At 29.6% G+C, this 14,056-nt stretch overlaps 1 protein-coding gene across 1 annotated transcript; it reads left to right on the forward strand.

Annotated features, from left to right (window-relative positions):
- Positions 1 to 6,691: 6,691 nt before the first annotated feature.
- LOC112696766 (protein NRT1/ PTR FAMILY 3.1) lies at positions 6,692 to 12,446 on the forward strand. The gene is made up of 4 exons (XM_025749627.3): positions 6,692 to 6,851; positions 7,359 to 7,576; positions 10,722 to 11,254; positions 11,330 to 12,446. The coding sequence occupies exons 1-4, from the start codon at positions 6,743 to 6,745 to the stop codon at positions 12,285 to 12,287; spliced, it is 1,818 nt and encodes a 605-aa protein (XP_025605412.1). The 5' UTR covers positions 6,692 to 6,742; the 3' UTR covers positions 12,288 to 12,446.
- The last annotated feature ends 1,610 nt before the right edge of the window (positions 12,447 to 14,056 follow it).

Raw genomic sequence — 14,056 nt, forward strand, 5'->3', positions numbered from 1 at the left:
TTACTTGTTTTCTCTTTCTATCATTTTCAAAACTTCCTAACTAATTCCTCTCTCTTCTATTTTCGAAAATTTCTCATATCTTTCTCTCTCTTCTTTTTCAAAAATTATCATTTAATTTTCAAATCTTTTTAGTTAATTAGCTTTTACTTTTGAATTTAATTAATAAATAAAATAAAAACAAAAATATTTTAATTCTAGTTTCTCTTTTTACTTCTTAATTTTTGAATTCTTTACCCCCTTTATTCGAATTCTTCATCTCATTCTTCTATCTTAATTCTTCTTTATTTTTCATATCTCACAGGGTGTTCTCTATCCTTTGACATAGAGCTCCCATTCTTTTTCTTTCTTACTTTCTTTTTCTTGTTTATGAGTAGGAACAGAGATAAAGAACCTCTCTTTGATCCTGATCCTGAACCTGAGAGGACCATGAGAAAGCGTTTACAACAAGCTAAAGCACAACACTCCGGAAGAGACCTCACAAAAATTTTTGAACAAGAAATTGAAAATACATATATGGCAGCCGAATAGAATAATGGAGGAGATGCAAGGAAGGTTCTTGGTGACTTCACTGCACCCACTTCTAACATCTATGAAAGAAGTATCTCCATACCTACCATTAGAGCAAATAACTTTGAGTTTAAGCCTTAGTTAGTCTCTCTAATGCAACAGAATTATGAATTCCATAGACTTTCATTGGAAGATCCACATCAGTTCTTATCTGAATTCTTGCAAATGTGACAATGTTAAGACCAATGGAGTGGATCCTGAGGTCTAGAGGCTTATGCTTTTTTCTTTTGCTGTTAAAGACAAAGCTAGAATATGGTTGGATTCTCAACCTAAGGAAAGCCTAGACTATTGGAAAAAGTTGGTCAATGCTTTCTTGGCCAAGTTCTTTCCACCTCAAAAGATGAGCAAGCTTAGGGTGGTAGTACAAACTTTCAGACAGAAAGAGGGTGAATTCCTCTATGAAGTTTGGGAAAGATACAAGCAACTGATCAAGAGATGTCCTCCTGACATGCTCTCAGAATGGACTATCCTAGGTATCTTCTATGATGGTCTATCTGAGATGTCCAAAATGTCTTTGGACCATTCTGCTGGTGGATCACTCCACCTGAAGAAAACGCCTACAGAGGCGCAGAAACTCATTGAAATGGTTGCAAACAACCAATTCATGTACACTTCTGAGATGAACCCTATGAACAATGGGGTAGCGCAGAAGAAAAGAGTTCTAGAGGTTGACACTCTAAATGCCATATTGGCTCAGAACAAGATCTTGACCCAACAGGTCAATATGATCTCTCAGCATTTGACTAAAAGGCAAGCTGCAGCTAGGAGCACTCAAGACACCTCCTATGATGGAGATGCCTATGATCCAGATCAACCCAAGATGGAAGAGGTGAATTACATGGGAGAACCCTATGGAAACACCTATAATTCTTCATGGAGAAATTATCCTAAACTTACATGGAGAGATCAACAGAAGCTTCAACAAGGCTTCAACCATAATCAAGGTGGAAGAACCCAGAATAGGTTTGATGAGTCCATATTTGAAGATAATTGTTGACTTGATTTGAATGAATTTCATCACATAAACTCACACTTAACCACAAAAATAGCATACTTTTGTGTTTTTTTCCTAAATTGGACTTAAATTTGAAATCGTGCATTTTTTGTGCTTAAATTAAGCAATTTAATTCCACTTTTATGCCATTTGATGTTGTGATATGTTTTGTGAGTGATTTTAGGTCATTTAGGCAAGAATAGGTTGGTAGAAGTGGAAGGAAGCATGTCCAAAAGGAGAACACATGAAAAAATAAAGGAGAAGCACACAGCTAAGTGTGTTTACGCACAATCCTCTGTGCGTACGCACAAGAGTAGAATCAGCAAGTGTGCATACGCACAACCCTCTGTGGGTACGAACAGGTCCCTGAGCGTGACTTCATTAATGAAGCACGTGGCTCGCGATTTTAGGGCTCTCCTGGCCCAATTTTTGGAGTTGCTGAAGCCTTTGGTGATGCTATATCAAAGGGAAATGATCATACATCAAGGTAGCTCACTTTTAGATTAGAAAACACATAGTAGGAGTAGGAGTAGTGTAGATAGCAAAGTCTCTCCTAGGGTTTTGTTAATTTCTATTGTAGCATTTTATAGTAAGTTTTGATCTTGGATTTTTTCATCTCTATTGTAAGTACTCTTTAATCCTCTCTTTAATTTTACTACTCTTGTTATATTTTCCTATGGTTCAAATTACTTTATTAATATATGCAATTTTAGTTTCTTGAAGTTTTGATTGATGAATTTAATGTTTTATGATTTCTATTTTCCTGATTGAACGTTTATAGTTGATTTTATGAATAGTTTGGATATAGTTTTCATTTTTCCTTTGCAATTTCTCATGTTTTGGTTTTATGCCCACAAGGTGTTTGTGAAAAATGTCAATTATAGATTTTGAGTAGATTTTCACACCTTGGCTTGGGATTTGAGTTTCTAGGATACTAGAGTCATAATGTCTGACATTTAGTGACAATTCTTGGGTAGTTAGTTGACTCTTGTTTCCATTGACACTAGCTTTTTACCAATTAATTTGGTAAGTTAGCTAGGACTTATGGATTAAGGTCAATTATGCTTGCTTGACCTACTCCTCGATGTTAGGGGTTAACGAAGTGAGATTGACTCATCATAGTTACCATAGTTGTGGTTATGACGATGATAGGATTCCATAGATCCTCATTCCCAAGTCAAGGCTCTTTTATGCATTTATAGCATTTTTACTAGTTTTGACCTTATTTCCCTTTTACTTGCATTAATTTTAATTTTGATAATCTCTTAGTTCTTTCATTTCTTAATTTCTTTAATCTTTTGTTCCTTGATTCAAAAACCCCTTTTCTTCACAACCGAAAGTGTGACATTTCAATTGCATTCCTAAGGAGAACGATCTGAGGTTTCATTACTCTCGGTTTATATTTGACTTGAATTAAACTTTGATGTTGGTCGATTGTTGCGTTGGGACTATACTTGCAACGCCAATTCTACTTTGAAAAAAATTCCTAACCCACTCTAGGCACACATCAAGGTTCAGCAACAGACCACCATCCCCCTCTTCTCAGCAACAGATGGAGACTTCTAAGTAGAGCCTATCTGACTTAGCAACCATAGTCTCTGAACTCTCTAAGACCACTCACCACATTTTTCATTTTTATCCATATTTAACCCCTCTATTGGAAATGTTATTCCAACATCTATACCGATTCCAACTCAATCAGTGTATCGAGACATGACTTATCTGGTGTTGGGGCTCTTCTAACCCATCCCTTCAGACTCCGGTACAATCTAGTCCAAATTCGTAATGTTCATATTTTGCCAACCCTCGTGGATTAGATGCTATCAATCTCAATAATGATGACATTGAAAATCGTCAACAAGATATTATTCAACACTGACAATGGAAAGAAGATGAGATGTTGATCAGTGCAAAGAAAAGGAAAATGGAAAAGATGGCTAAGAAAAGAAAAATGCGAAATGGATATGAAAATATTTAACGCTGACACATCTACAATGAATGAAAAATGACGACCTCTTCATGAGATTGTATGTGAGAAAATAATTAGTAAGTGGTTTACTTAATGGTTTTTTGTATTCATAGAATTAAGTAGTTTGTTTTATTTTTATTATGTATTATCATATGTGATATAATATGTTTTATTAATTTATAATGTAACTTTTAAAATTAGTCAATATTGTTATGCCATTGTTGTTTATGAAAATAACTGTTACAAAACTAACATTTCAAAATTAGATAAAAAAAATTAGCCATTAAGTTATTAATTTTTTTCGAATATTAATATTTTTTATATATTGTGTATTATTGTTATATATAAAATTATTTTTTTCGAATATTAATATTTTTTAATAGTAAATTATTTTTGAATTTATAAATTTTAATAATATTATTATAAAAAAATAATAACTATATTACTTTAATAAATTTTAATTAAGTGAGACTATTAGACATTAAAATTAGTTTTTTCTAATAAAAAAAATATTTTAAATTTTTATTTATTATTTATAATATAACAATTGATATAAATTTTTTTTATAACAAGTGAATTAATATATAAAAATTGAGATGAGTTCTCTATTAAAAATAATATAAATATTCACAAACAGCTTGTGCCATATAATTTACCAAAATGCAAATGCACCACCTAGCCCTTGTGCAGAACCTTGAGTCATGAAGTCACATCTAATTAAATTTTAAATATTTGCAAAATAGTAGTAGCTATATTTTCATTTTTCCTATACGATAAAACTTATTTCGAGAAAAGAAAAAAAAAACTGTACAATCTGACTTTTGTTGCTGGCGCAAGTTTAAATTTTTTTATTCCCAAAACATTGCTGTCGTCACATCTCATAAAAATTAGTACTAGTAGTAAAGCATGAATATAATCACCGAATCAATTATATGATTTAATTATTTATCATCCTTCATCAACCGCTTTTGTCCTTTCGCTTCGATTCAGTCGTGTAACTGATCCCTACAATGGACAAATATTACCACATTTTAAAAATATATTTAACGTGTGTTTAATAAATAAATATAGTTACTAATTTTTTAAATTCTAATATAGTTTTTAATAATTATAAATAAAAAAAAAGTGGTTGTAATTAAAACAGTACATAAGTTGGATCAAAATGGCTTTGGCAAGATCTAAACTTGACCCTAGTATATTATTGGTCTATTTTTAATATTTGAATCCAAGCTTAAACTTGATAAAAATCGAGTAAAATTGGGGGCTAATTTTTTTTTTATATTAGACTGTTTTTGATAATTTTTGTTAATAGTATGATGTTTTAATGTAATACGTTCATATACGAAATATTTAGGATAAGAAAAAATCGTGATTAACAATTTTAAATAAGATAAAATATTAAAAGAATAACCATAAATCGTACGTCACGATGTTTTTTTGGTATATTACATAGGTCACGATTTAAAATAGGATAAAATCTAAAAAAGATAACCAAAAATCGTCAGTTATAATTTTAATTTTTAAATTTCAAAAACCGTGTAATTTGTAAAATCGAATTACAATATATAAATCAATATCCACGATTTGTGTTATCTGACTCACTGTCATCATAGTTGTAAAATATACCAATTTAGTCTTATATTAGTGTATTATATTACACAATTTTATTCATCATATGAAAAATATTTAGCGAAAATTGAGTCGACTCTGACATATAATTAAGGTATGGTATATAGCTTTAAAAATTACGCATAACAAATTAATAAAATTATTTAAAAATTAAATTAAATTAATATGTAATAATTATTTTTATAAAACATATGTATTAAATAAGTTTCAAGAACGTATAAAACTTCTTCCAATACAATGACTTATTTGAGTTATTTTCTATTTCATTGTGACTCTTGTAATAGTACTTTAATTAATTAAGTTAATTAATTCTGAGAATCTATCCTTATTGTACAATCGCATTTTCAAAAAATTGTGAAGAATATTCAGAGTTCGATTGGAGATATAGCTCCTCCTATTTCGAAGAGGGCGCAAGAGGTCGAAGGACGCTACGAAGTTGGGAAAGATTCGCTGCTTCCGCATAAACTAATCACAATTAAATTTGAGAGTAAACTATTTAAATAATGGTATATATTTGAAAAATTCTAACCTTGATTAAAAATATTTTGAAACAATAAAATGATAAAAATATTCTAAAAAAAAAATCTTTGACGACAAAAACATTAAATAATTTTATTTTTATTAATAAAAAAATAAAAAATATTATCTACACAAAAAAATAATATTACTTATCTCATTTTTAATATATATTTTATAGAAACAACAGATTTAGTAGCTAATTTTATATACACATAACATAATTATTATAAATATTGTATTATCATTCACATTTGGTAAATATTAGAACAATTACAATAGGATCAATTTTAAGTATTACTTTTGATTTCTATAATAATGATTTAAAATTAAAATTTGGATTGGATATCTTTAAAATGATATATTGGTATTAGGAAGAAGATATCATATCATTTTAAAAAAAAAATTAATAAAATACTAACATTTGTATAATTTATTAAATTCTCATTAAATAAATATTATATTATTATTGTAATGTTATTGAAATGAGACTATTTATTGGAAGGACAAATTTTATATTAAGTTTTAAATCAAATTTTATAATATATTGAAGATGCTCTTAATATTTGCTAATAATGGTTGGATTTTTTTGTCGAATATTTTTTATTTTTAGGATATTTTCGTCATTTTTGATGATGTAAATTTAGGAATATTAATGATGTACCATTTTTAATATTATTTAAGACAACACAAGATTCTAATATTAAAAAAATAAAAACGCTAATTGTGACAGCTCAACGGCAAATTAAGATACTATAGTATTATAGTTGCAATTAACCTATCATATTACTAGTTAGATTCACCACTTGCAAGTTGCAAGAGATTCGCATCATAGTCATCAATTCATTATCACTGTTTGTTTTATTAATGTTTTATTATGTCAATTTATTTCCTTCGCTGAAGACGTTTATGCGGTAATAAGCGACAACATAAGCCATGAACAATAATTTTTTTTTTCGGGGGTATTGATGTATAATATTAATTAATTATTTCATATATAAGAACAAATTTTGGTTGAGAATGCGCGTGGTCTCTACTCTTCTCTAGCCTCCATACTTGTAACAAATATGGTGGTAGAGAAGAGTGATGAGGTGCTGGAAGAACAAAAACGTAAGCAACATAATGAAAGGAAGCATAATCAACACGGAGGAATGAAAACAGCACCCTTCATTCTTGGTAATCAATCTAACTTTCGTCCCTTGTATTTTGAATCGTTGTTTCAATTGATTTTCATTAAATAAGTTATGAAAAATATATATTGGCGTTTACAAACAACATTGACATGGCGCACGCAGTGAATGATGTGAATTGTCTTATTACTTCAGTAATTTTTCGTCATTTATTTAACAAAAAAGATTTAATTGAAATAATTTAAACATAAAAAGTTGAAATTGCGAAATATAAAAAGATAAGAGATCAGACAAAAATGAATAAGGGACCAGAAACTTATAAGAAACAAAAGTAATATAAGGACCAAAAAGTAAAAGATTGAGCACAATTTGTTAGTGCTTTATAATAAGAAAGAACCACTATTCTATTTCAAAACAAATTGCAACTAGTAAAGTCTTGTCTCAAGCAGATAAACTGAAAATGAAAGCGTGAAATGTGAAAATTTGACATAATATGATAGTTATAAAATGATTGGATTATGTAATAACATTTTGCGTTATTGAACACGTATAGCAAATGAAGTGTGTGACAAATTTGCATCAATTGGATTCAATGCAAACCTGATGAGTTATCTGACACAAGAGCTGCATATGGCAACGGTTGCAGCCTCCAACACTCTGATTAACTTTGACGGAGCAGCTAACCTCGCTCCTCTTCTTGGAGCTGTCATTGCTGAGACTTTTGCTGGCACTTTTTGGACCATCATTCTTGGTTCTATTCTCTGTGAACTGGTATATCTTTTCTTTCTTTCTAATCCATTTAATTTATTTACTACTCTCTCTGTAATAATGTTTCCTTTTTTTCTTTTACTATGCCACAAAATTTGGTTTATTTAAAAAGCAAATTAAAGTGGAGGAGCTAGATTTAAGTCTATACAATATAATGGTGAATCTTTTCTAAAACTAAGCCTACACATTATAAAGGATAATTTATCTTCTATTTTTTGAAAATTTATATACATTGATTTAATGATATACTAATTTTTTAATGAATTTTTTTTAAAGAGTGACTTAACCTAAAAATGGTCAATACAAGAAACTAACAAGTATACTATGTCCTTCCCTTTTGTTATCTCAACTCTCAATCATAATTGTAAAAGAATTTGCAAACCTAGACAACTCTATGAGTAAGTTAGTAATATTTATTTATTTATTTTTTAACTGAAGATAGTGAGACTTGAACCTACAATCTTTTAGGTGAGTATGGAGAGATTATGCCATTTGAGTTATAACTCGTTGACAAGTTAGTGATATTCATATTTTGATTTATATAAAAATTGTATTCTTTCTTTCTAAATTAAATTATACTTTTTGGTTAAATAATTTTATGTTACATTATTAATTACTTTATTAGTATATCTCTCGTAATTAATGTGGCTAACATAAAATTATAGATCTAACCAAAAGTTATAATTTAATGTAAAGGAAAGAGTGTAATTTTTATGTCCAAACCAAAGTATGGCTAATGCTAACCTATTCATGAACTTGTGTAGATTAGCAAATTCTAGTCGTAAAAATTACTAAATTTAGTGTTAAGCATTTAGGTTTTATGCACATCAATATAAATATAATAAATTAAGGGTGTCATGCAATAATATAACAATAGAGATATATATTAATTTCGATTACATGAACGTTTAAAGCTTATTTGGTTTGAAAAAAAAAAGTATTTTTGTGAAAAAGTAATATAAATAATAAAAATTAAAATAAAATTTTATTATTTTCACTAATTATATTTTATTTTCATAAAATCTTAAAAATAGAAATATCCTTAAAGCTATGAGAGTTCATTTTTATTTTTAATTTTTGTACAAATTATTTTTTTTTCTCTAGTCCGGCATGGTTGTTTGTTCTAGTTTAATGAATTTTGGTCAGGAATGTATTGGATGATTGATAAACTAGCCCAAATGCCCTCAACTGCTATTTATAAACATGGGCTATTCACGAGCTTTCTTCGACTCTAGTCTTCCACCATCAACGAAAAGAGCTAAAGTTTACCAGAGAAAAAAAAAAGGAAAGAGCTCAAAGCTTAGAGCAAAAATACAAATTTAATACGGATATGCTTTTTTTTTTCTTAACAGAGAATGCACATTCAAATATGATTTTGACAAAAAAATATTCAAGTTTCATACCAAAAAAAAAATCCAAATATGATCTTCATAGGATTTTAAGTCTAACACTTTGGTTCTAACAAATTTTTATTCTCTTAAGTTTTTGAGAATTATTTCTTTGGAATAGATTTGTCCTTTTATGAGCTTTTTTTGGTTGAATAGAATTTGCCTTGTATCTGAAATCTAAAAACTCTGACTGAATTGGAGTGAGTTGAATATCCACAAATGCTGATAGTGTTGCCAATCTTAAATGTATATATAATGACCCAAAAGGCCAAAACAATAAACTTTCTAAAGATATAAATCACAAACAAATAAAAATGTGATGTAAATAAAATTCCATAGACCTATAGTTCAAAAAGTAGCAATTTATTGGAGTGGCTTTTCGGTTGTCATGTTAAAAAAATAAAATAAAATCTTTGAACATTGAATAACTTCAAAACCGAAAACATCACGAGGTATAGTGGTAATAGTTTATGTCGTCTTTTAATTATATAATTAAACAATTCGATCCCTATTATTGGGAAGAATAAGTACATTTCATAGTGTTATTAGCTGTTTTCTATTTCAGAGAATAATGGTTAAAATTGAACCCGCGATCCAACTGGTTAAATTACTTAATTCATTAATTTTTTAGTTGAATCGATAAATTATTGGTTAAACCAACAAAATTGATCTAATACAAATAAAAATATAAAATAGTCAAAAATATAAAATTAAAATTTAAAATACATATCTTCATTAACATTTTAAAAACAAATAAATTATAATCAACAAATTATAATTCAGTTATTATTAAATAAGTATATACAATATTAATATTTTTTATTATAAAAATTTTTAATTTTATTTTTATATTAAAGTGACTATTTTTTATTTTAATAGCTAATTAGTTAGTTTATATTTATTATATGATTATATACTACATGTATTTATTAAAAAATAATATTAATAAATATCATATAATCATAAAAAAATTATATCGTAATTCATAAAAATATTTAATATTTTTTATTTATATATTTTTACAGTAGTGCTACGTTACCAACTTTTTATATGCCAAAATCTGCCAATTTGAGTTGGGCTGGATATGAAGTCCATCTACTAAATAAAGCCACATCTAAGTTAATCATGGTTTAATCCTAATTTATCACGTGTTAGTAATAGTTGGCAGACTCTCTCTTGGTAACGTATACTTTTCCATATTTTTAATCATATTTATATTAATAATTATGAATAATAAAAAATATAATTAATTTAAATATAAATGAGTATAAAAATAAAAGTATATTTAAAAAAATTATTGTACATTTTTATCATATAATTAATAATTAGTATGTAAAATTAAATAACAAAAAATAGCATAGCTTAAAGGTAAAAGAATATCTAAGAATAAGAAAGATCTAGTTTAAACCACATCTTTATCAATTTTAGAATTTGTCCTGGAGCCGTTCGATTGGACCGGTTTTTTATCCGTTTTCACCAGTTTTCATTAACTCTGATCGGTTCTTACTTGTTCTTGTCCTTAAACGTTTCTGGGATGGGATCGGATCAGTTGGGGTCGAATTCATTAATTTTTGGGTCTGTTTTGATTTTTATAACTATGCTTCAGAGAACTCTTACAAAATAGCTAGTGATGAATCATTATTGTGGATAGTAGATACTCTACTTTACTTTAGACATAAAAAATGAAACTTAGACATTATGACAAATTTTTCTAGTACTTACTCTACTTTTGGCACATTATATCCTCCTCCTTGTTACAGGGTTTGATCATTATTACAATTTCAGCATCAATGCACTCCCCAGCATGCCATGAAGCAACATCCTCACAACTACGGCCACTCTATCTGTCTCTCCTACTCATAGCTTTTGGGTCAGGCTGCATTAGGCCTTGTGTTGTGCCATTTCTAGGAGACCAATTTGACATGACAAAAAAAGGTGTGGCATCTAGAAAATGGAATCTCTTCAATTTGTACACATTTAGCATGGGTTTGGCTCCACTCACTGCTTTGACCGTTGTGGTTTATGTTCAAGAAAACATGGGTTGGAGTTGGGGGCTTGGGATCCCAACCATTGCAAGGTTGATTGCTATATTTGCTTTTGTTATGGGCTCATCATTCTACAGAAAAGTTAAACCACAAGGGTGTAGTTTGATTAGGTTGGTGCAAGTTCTTGTTGCTGCTATAAGGAAGAGGAAAGAGGCCCTTCCAGATGATCCTAAACTTTTGTATGAAAATAAAGAGCTTGATGCACCTATTTCTTTGCAAGGAAGGCTTTTGCACACATACCAGTTCAGGTAAATGATTTTGTCTTTGTAACTGAATTAGATCCTTGATATTAAAAGATCTTGCTCAATACGCTTCATCGACAGATGGTTAGACAAGGCAGCTACAGTGAGAAAAGAAGAGTCCAATATCAAAGACACAAAAGAGGCACCAAAACTATGGAGCCTAGCCACTGTACACAGAGTAGAAGAGCTAAAATCTATCCTCAGATTGGTTCCAATTTGTTTATCAACCATATTGCACGTAGCATCTGTGTCGTCCAACCAAAACTTCCTAATTCAACAAGCGCGGTCTATGGATCGCCGCATAACTTCTTCGTTCCAAATCCCACCGGCCACCATGTTTGTTTTCAGTGTGATGACAATGATGATTGGTGTCATTTTATATGAACACCATTTTGTTCCCTTTGCAAGTAGACTAACCAAGAATCCTTCTGGCCTCACATGCCTACAAAGAATGGGAATAGGGTATGGAATCAGCATAATAGCCACAATAGTTTCATCACTCATTGAAATCAAAAGAAAAAATGTTGCTACAAAGTACAATATGTTGGACAGCCCTAAAGCCATTATTCCAATTAGTGTGTTTTGGTTGTTACCCCAAATTTGTTTGCATGGTTTGGTTAAAGTGTTTATGTCTGGTGGGCATTTGGAGTTTCTCTATGACCAATCACCTGAGAGCATGAGAAGCACCACCATAGCTTTGTTTTCCATATTCATATCTATTGGAAACTATTGTAGCACTATGATGGTATCTTTTGTTCATAGGTTTAGTGGAAATGATGAGAGTAATTGGTTGCCTAATAGGAACTTGAATAAGGGTAGATTAGAGTATTATTACTTGCTTGTTAGTGTGGTGCAAGTTATTAATCTCATTTATTATGTCATTGTTGCTTGCTTTTACACTTACAAGCCTGTGGAAGAGATTAGTAGTGTCATGATGAATGGGAAAGAGGATTTACAACAGGGAAAAGAAAAAATCTTTGTACTTGAAAGTGGTTGTACTATGGAGGATCAAAACATGATTCTTACCGTTCAAAGGTGAATGAATAAGTCAATGATCATTGACACAGGAAAAAAGAACTGATGAACATTTTTGCATGTTATTAGTTTCTTGTGTTACTTCATTGATGACAAGTTCCATTGCCTTTTCATGTGTTGTAATAATTTGACCCCTCTATTTATATGGTTATAGTTTTGTTTATTTAGAGGGTATTTTGACACTTTTGAGTTTTGACCTAATAAAAATACCAACTATCACTACCAGAAACACGGTGATTAGCCACGGAAAAAACCGTGGCTAAAATCAAGAAAAACCGTGGCAATGAAGCGTTAGCAACGAATGGGTATCCGTGGCTAACAAGGGCGACGCATTTTCAGTTAGCCACGGTTTTTGACCTGTTAGCCACGGTTTTGTGACCCGTGGAGACATTTAAATAGCCACGGTTTTCACTATTTTAGCCACGCTCTAAACCGTGGCTAACTGACAACAATATAATCAACAAGTATAATTTTGCCACAATTTTGTCCGTGGCTAATATTGGTGGGCTGGGTTTTTTTGCCACAATTTTGCCCGTGGCTAATGTTAGTGGGTTATTTAGCCATGGTTTTTTCCGTGGCTAATCATAAAAGATAAATTAAAAAATATATATATATATATATAATAAAGATGCTACTTAGTACAAAATTATATCGTATAAAATAAAAAAAATTAGCCATATCCATATAAGTAGAATTCTTATTAATAAAAATATGAAATTTAAGTAATAATGTTGAAAAGCAAATATCCTGAACTAAATGAGTTTAAACTATTACAAAATCAAGTATCAGAATGCATCATTATTAGATCTCTAACGTCTTCATTGGAGTACCTATAAAAACATTCAAATAAGATTGTGTTATCTCTTAATTCATGAAAAAAAAATGTTCCAAGACATTATTTAAAATAATAGTTTAATGTAAAAAAAAAAGTAAAAATGCATACCCAATAAAGCTGAGTTTTCATTTTCACAACATAAAACATATCATTAAACTCCTCATCAATCAATATATTATATATTGCTAGACTTATATCCTACTAAACAATTTTCAATTCAATTGCTTCATGTAAGTAAGTAAGATATCAGATACAATCAAAATCATTTAGAGACAGAATTTAAAAATAAAAATAGAAATGTATTAGCAATTAACAAGATCAATATTTTAGAGTAGAAAGTTGAACTTACCAGGTAAATATCGAGCATATCGAGCATGCGGATCTTCCAGGTAAGTGTCCCTTGTTCCATGGCAACATGCATCCATTACTCTAAGTTACCATTGTTCACATATTCATCCATTAGTAGCTTAAATATTGAAACAAAAACAAATAAAAATGCTATTGATAATACAAAGAAATAGATACTATGTACTCAGGAGTTGTAAGAGCATAGATAATAACTTAAAATGATTTACTTTGCTAAAAATAAATACCTGTTAACTCCCTCCAAACAAGCACATAAGATGTTTATGTCTAACATGACCTATAGCCTCCACTTCAATTATGAATTCACTTTTCTTATTCTTTATTAAATAATTTCAAATTTCAATCACACAACAACTTCGCTTTAATAATTGAAAGAAAACAGTCTCAACTACTGTCTAGTGTTATAATGAAAGAAAGGTTGAAAGAAGCAAATCAAATAAAGTATCCTTACAATTTTTTAAGAAGTTTTTTTTACTGCCACCTCATTTCTATTGATCAACGTATAGAATGCTTCTTACCATTCTTGGAAATTCCTTCTTTCTTCATACATCAAACTAAAATCTCTCTGGTTT

This window comes from Arachis hypogaea, chromosome 6 (assembly GCF_003086295.3).
Source record: "Arachis hypogaea cultivar Tifrunner chromosome 6, arahy.Tifrunner.gnm2.J5K5, whole genome shotgun sequence".
NCBI lineage: Eukaryota > Viridiplantae > Streptophyta > Magnoliopsida > Fabales > Fabaceae > Arachis > Arachis hypogaea.

Excerpts from the sequence above, each read along its gene's own strand:
- LOC112696766 (XM_025749627.3), top strand. The coding sequence starts at position 6,743 with ATGGTGGTAGAGAAGAGTGATGAGGTGCTGGAAGAACAAAAACGTAAG. Across the intron at positions 6,852-7,358 it reads AACAGCACCCTTCATTCTTG|CAAATGAAGTGTGTGACAAA; the intron begins GTAATCAATCTA and ends GAACACGTATAG. Across the intron at positions 7,577-10,721 it reads GTTCTATTCTCTGTGAACTG|GGTTTGATCATTATTACAAT; the intron begins GTATATCTTTTC and ends TCCTTGTTACAG.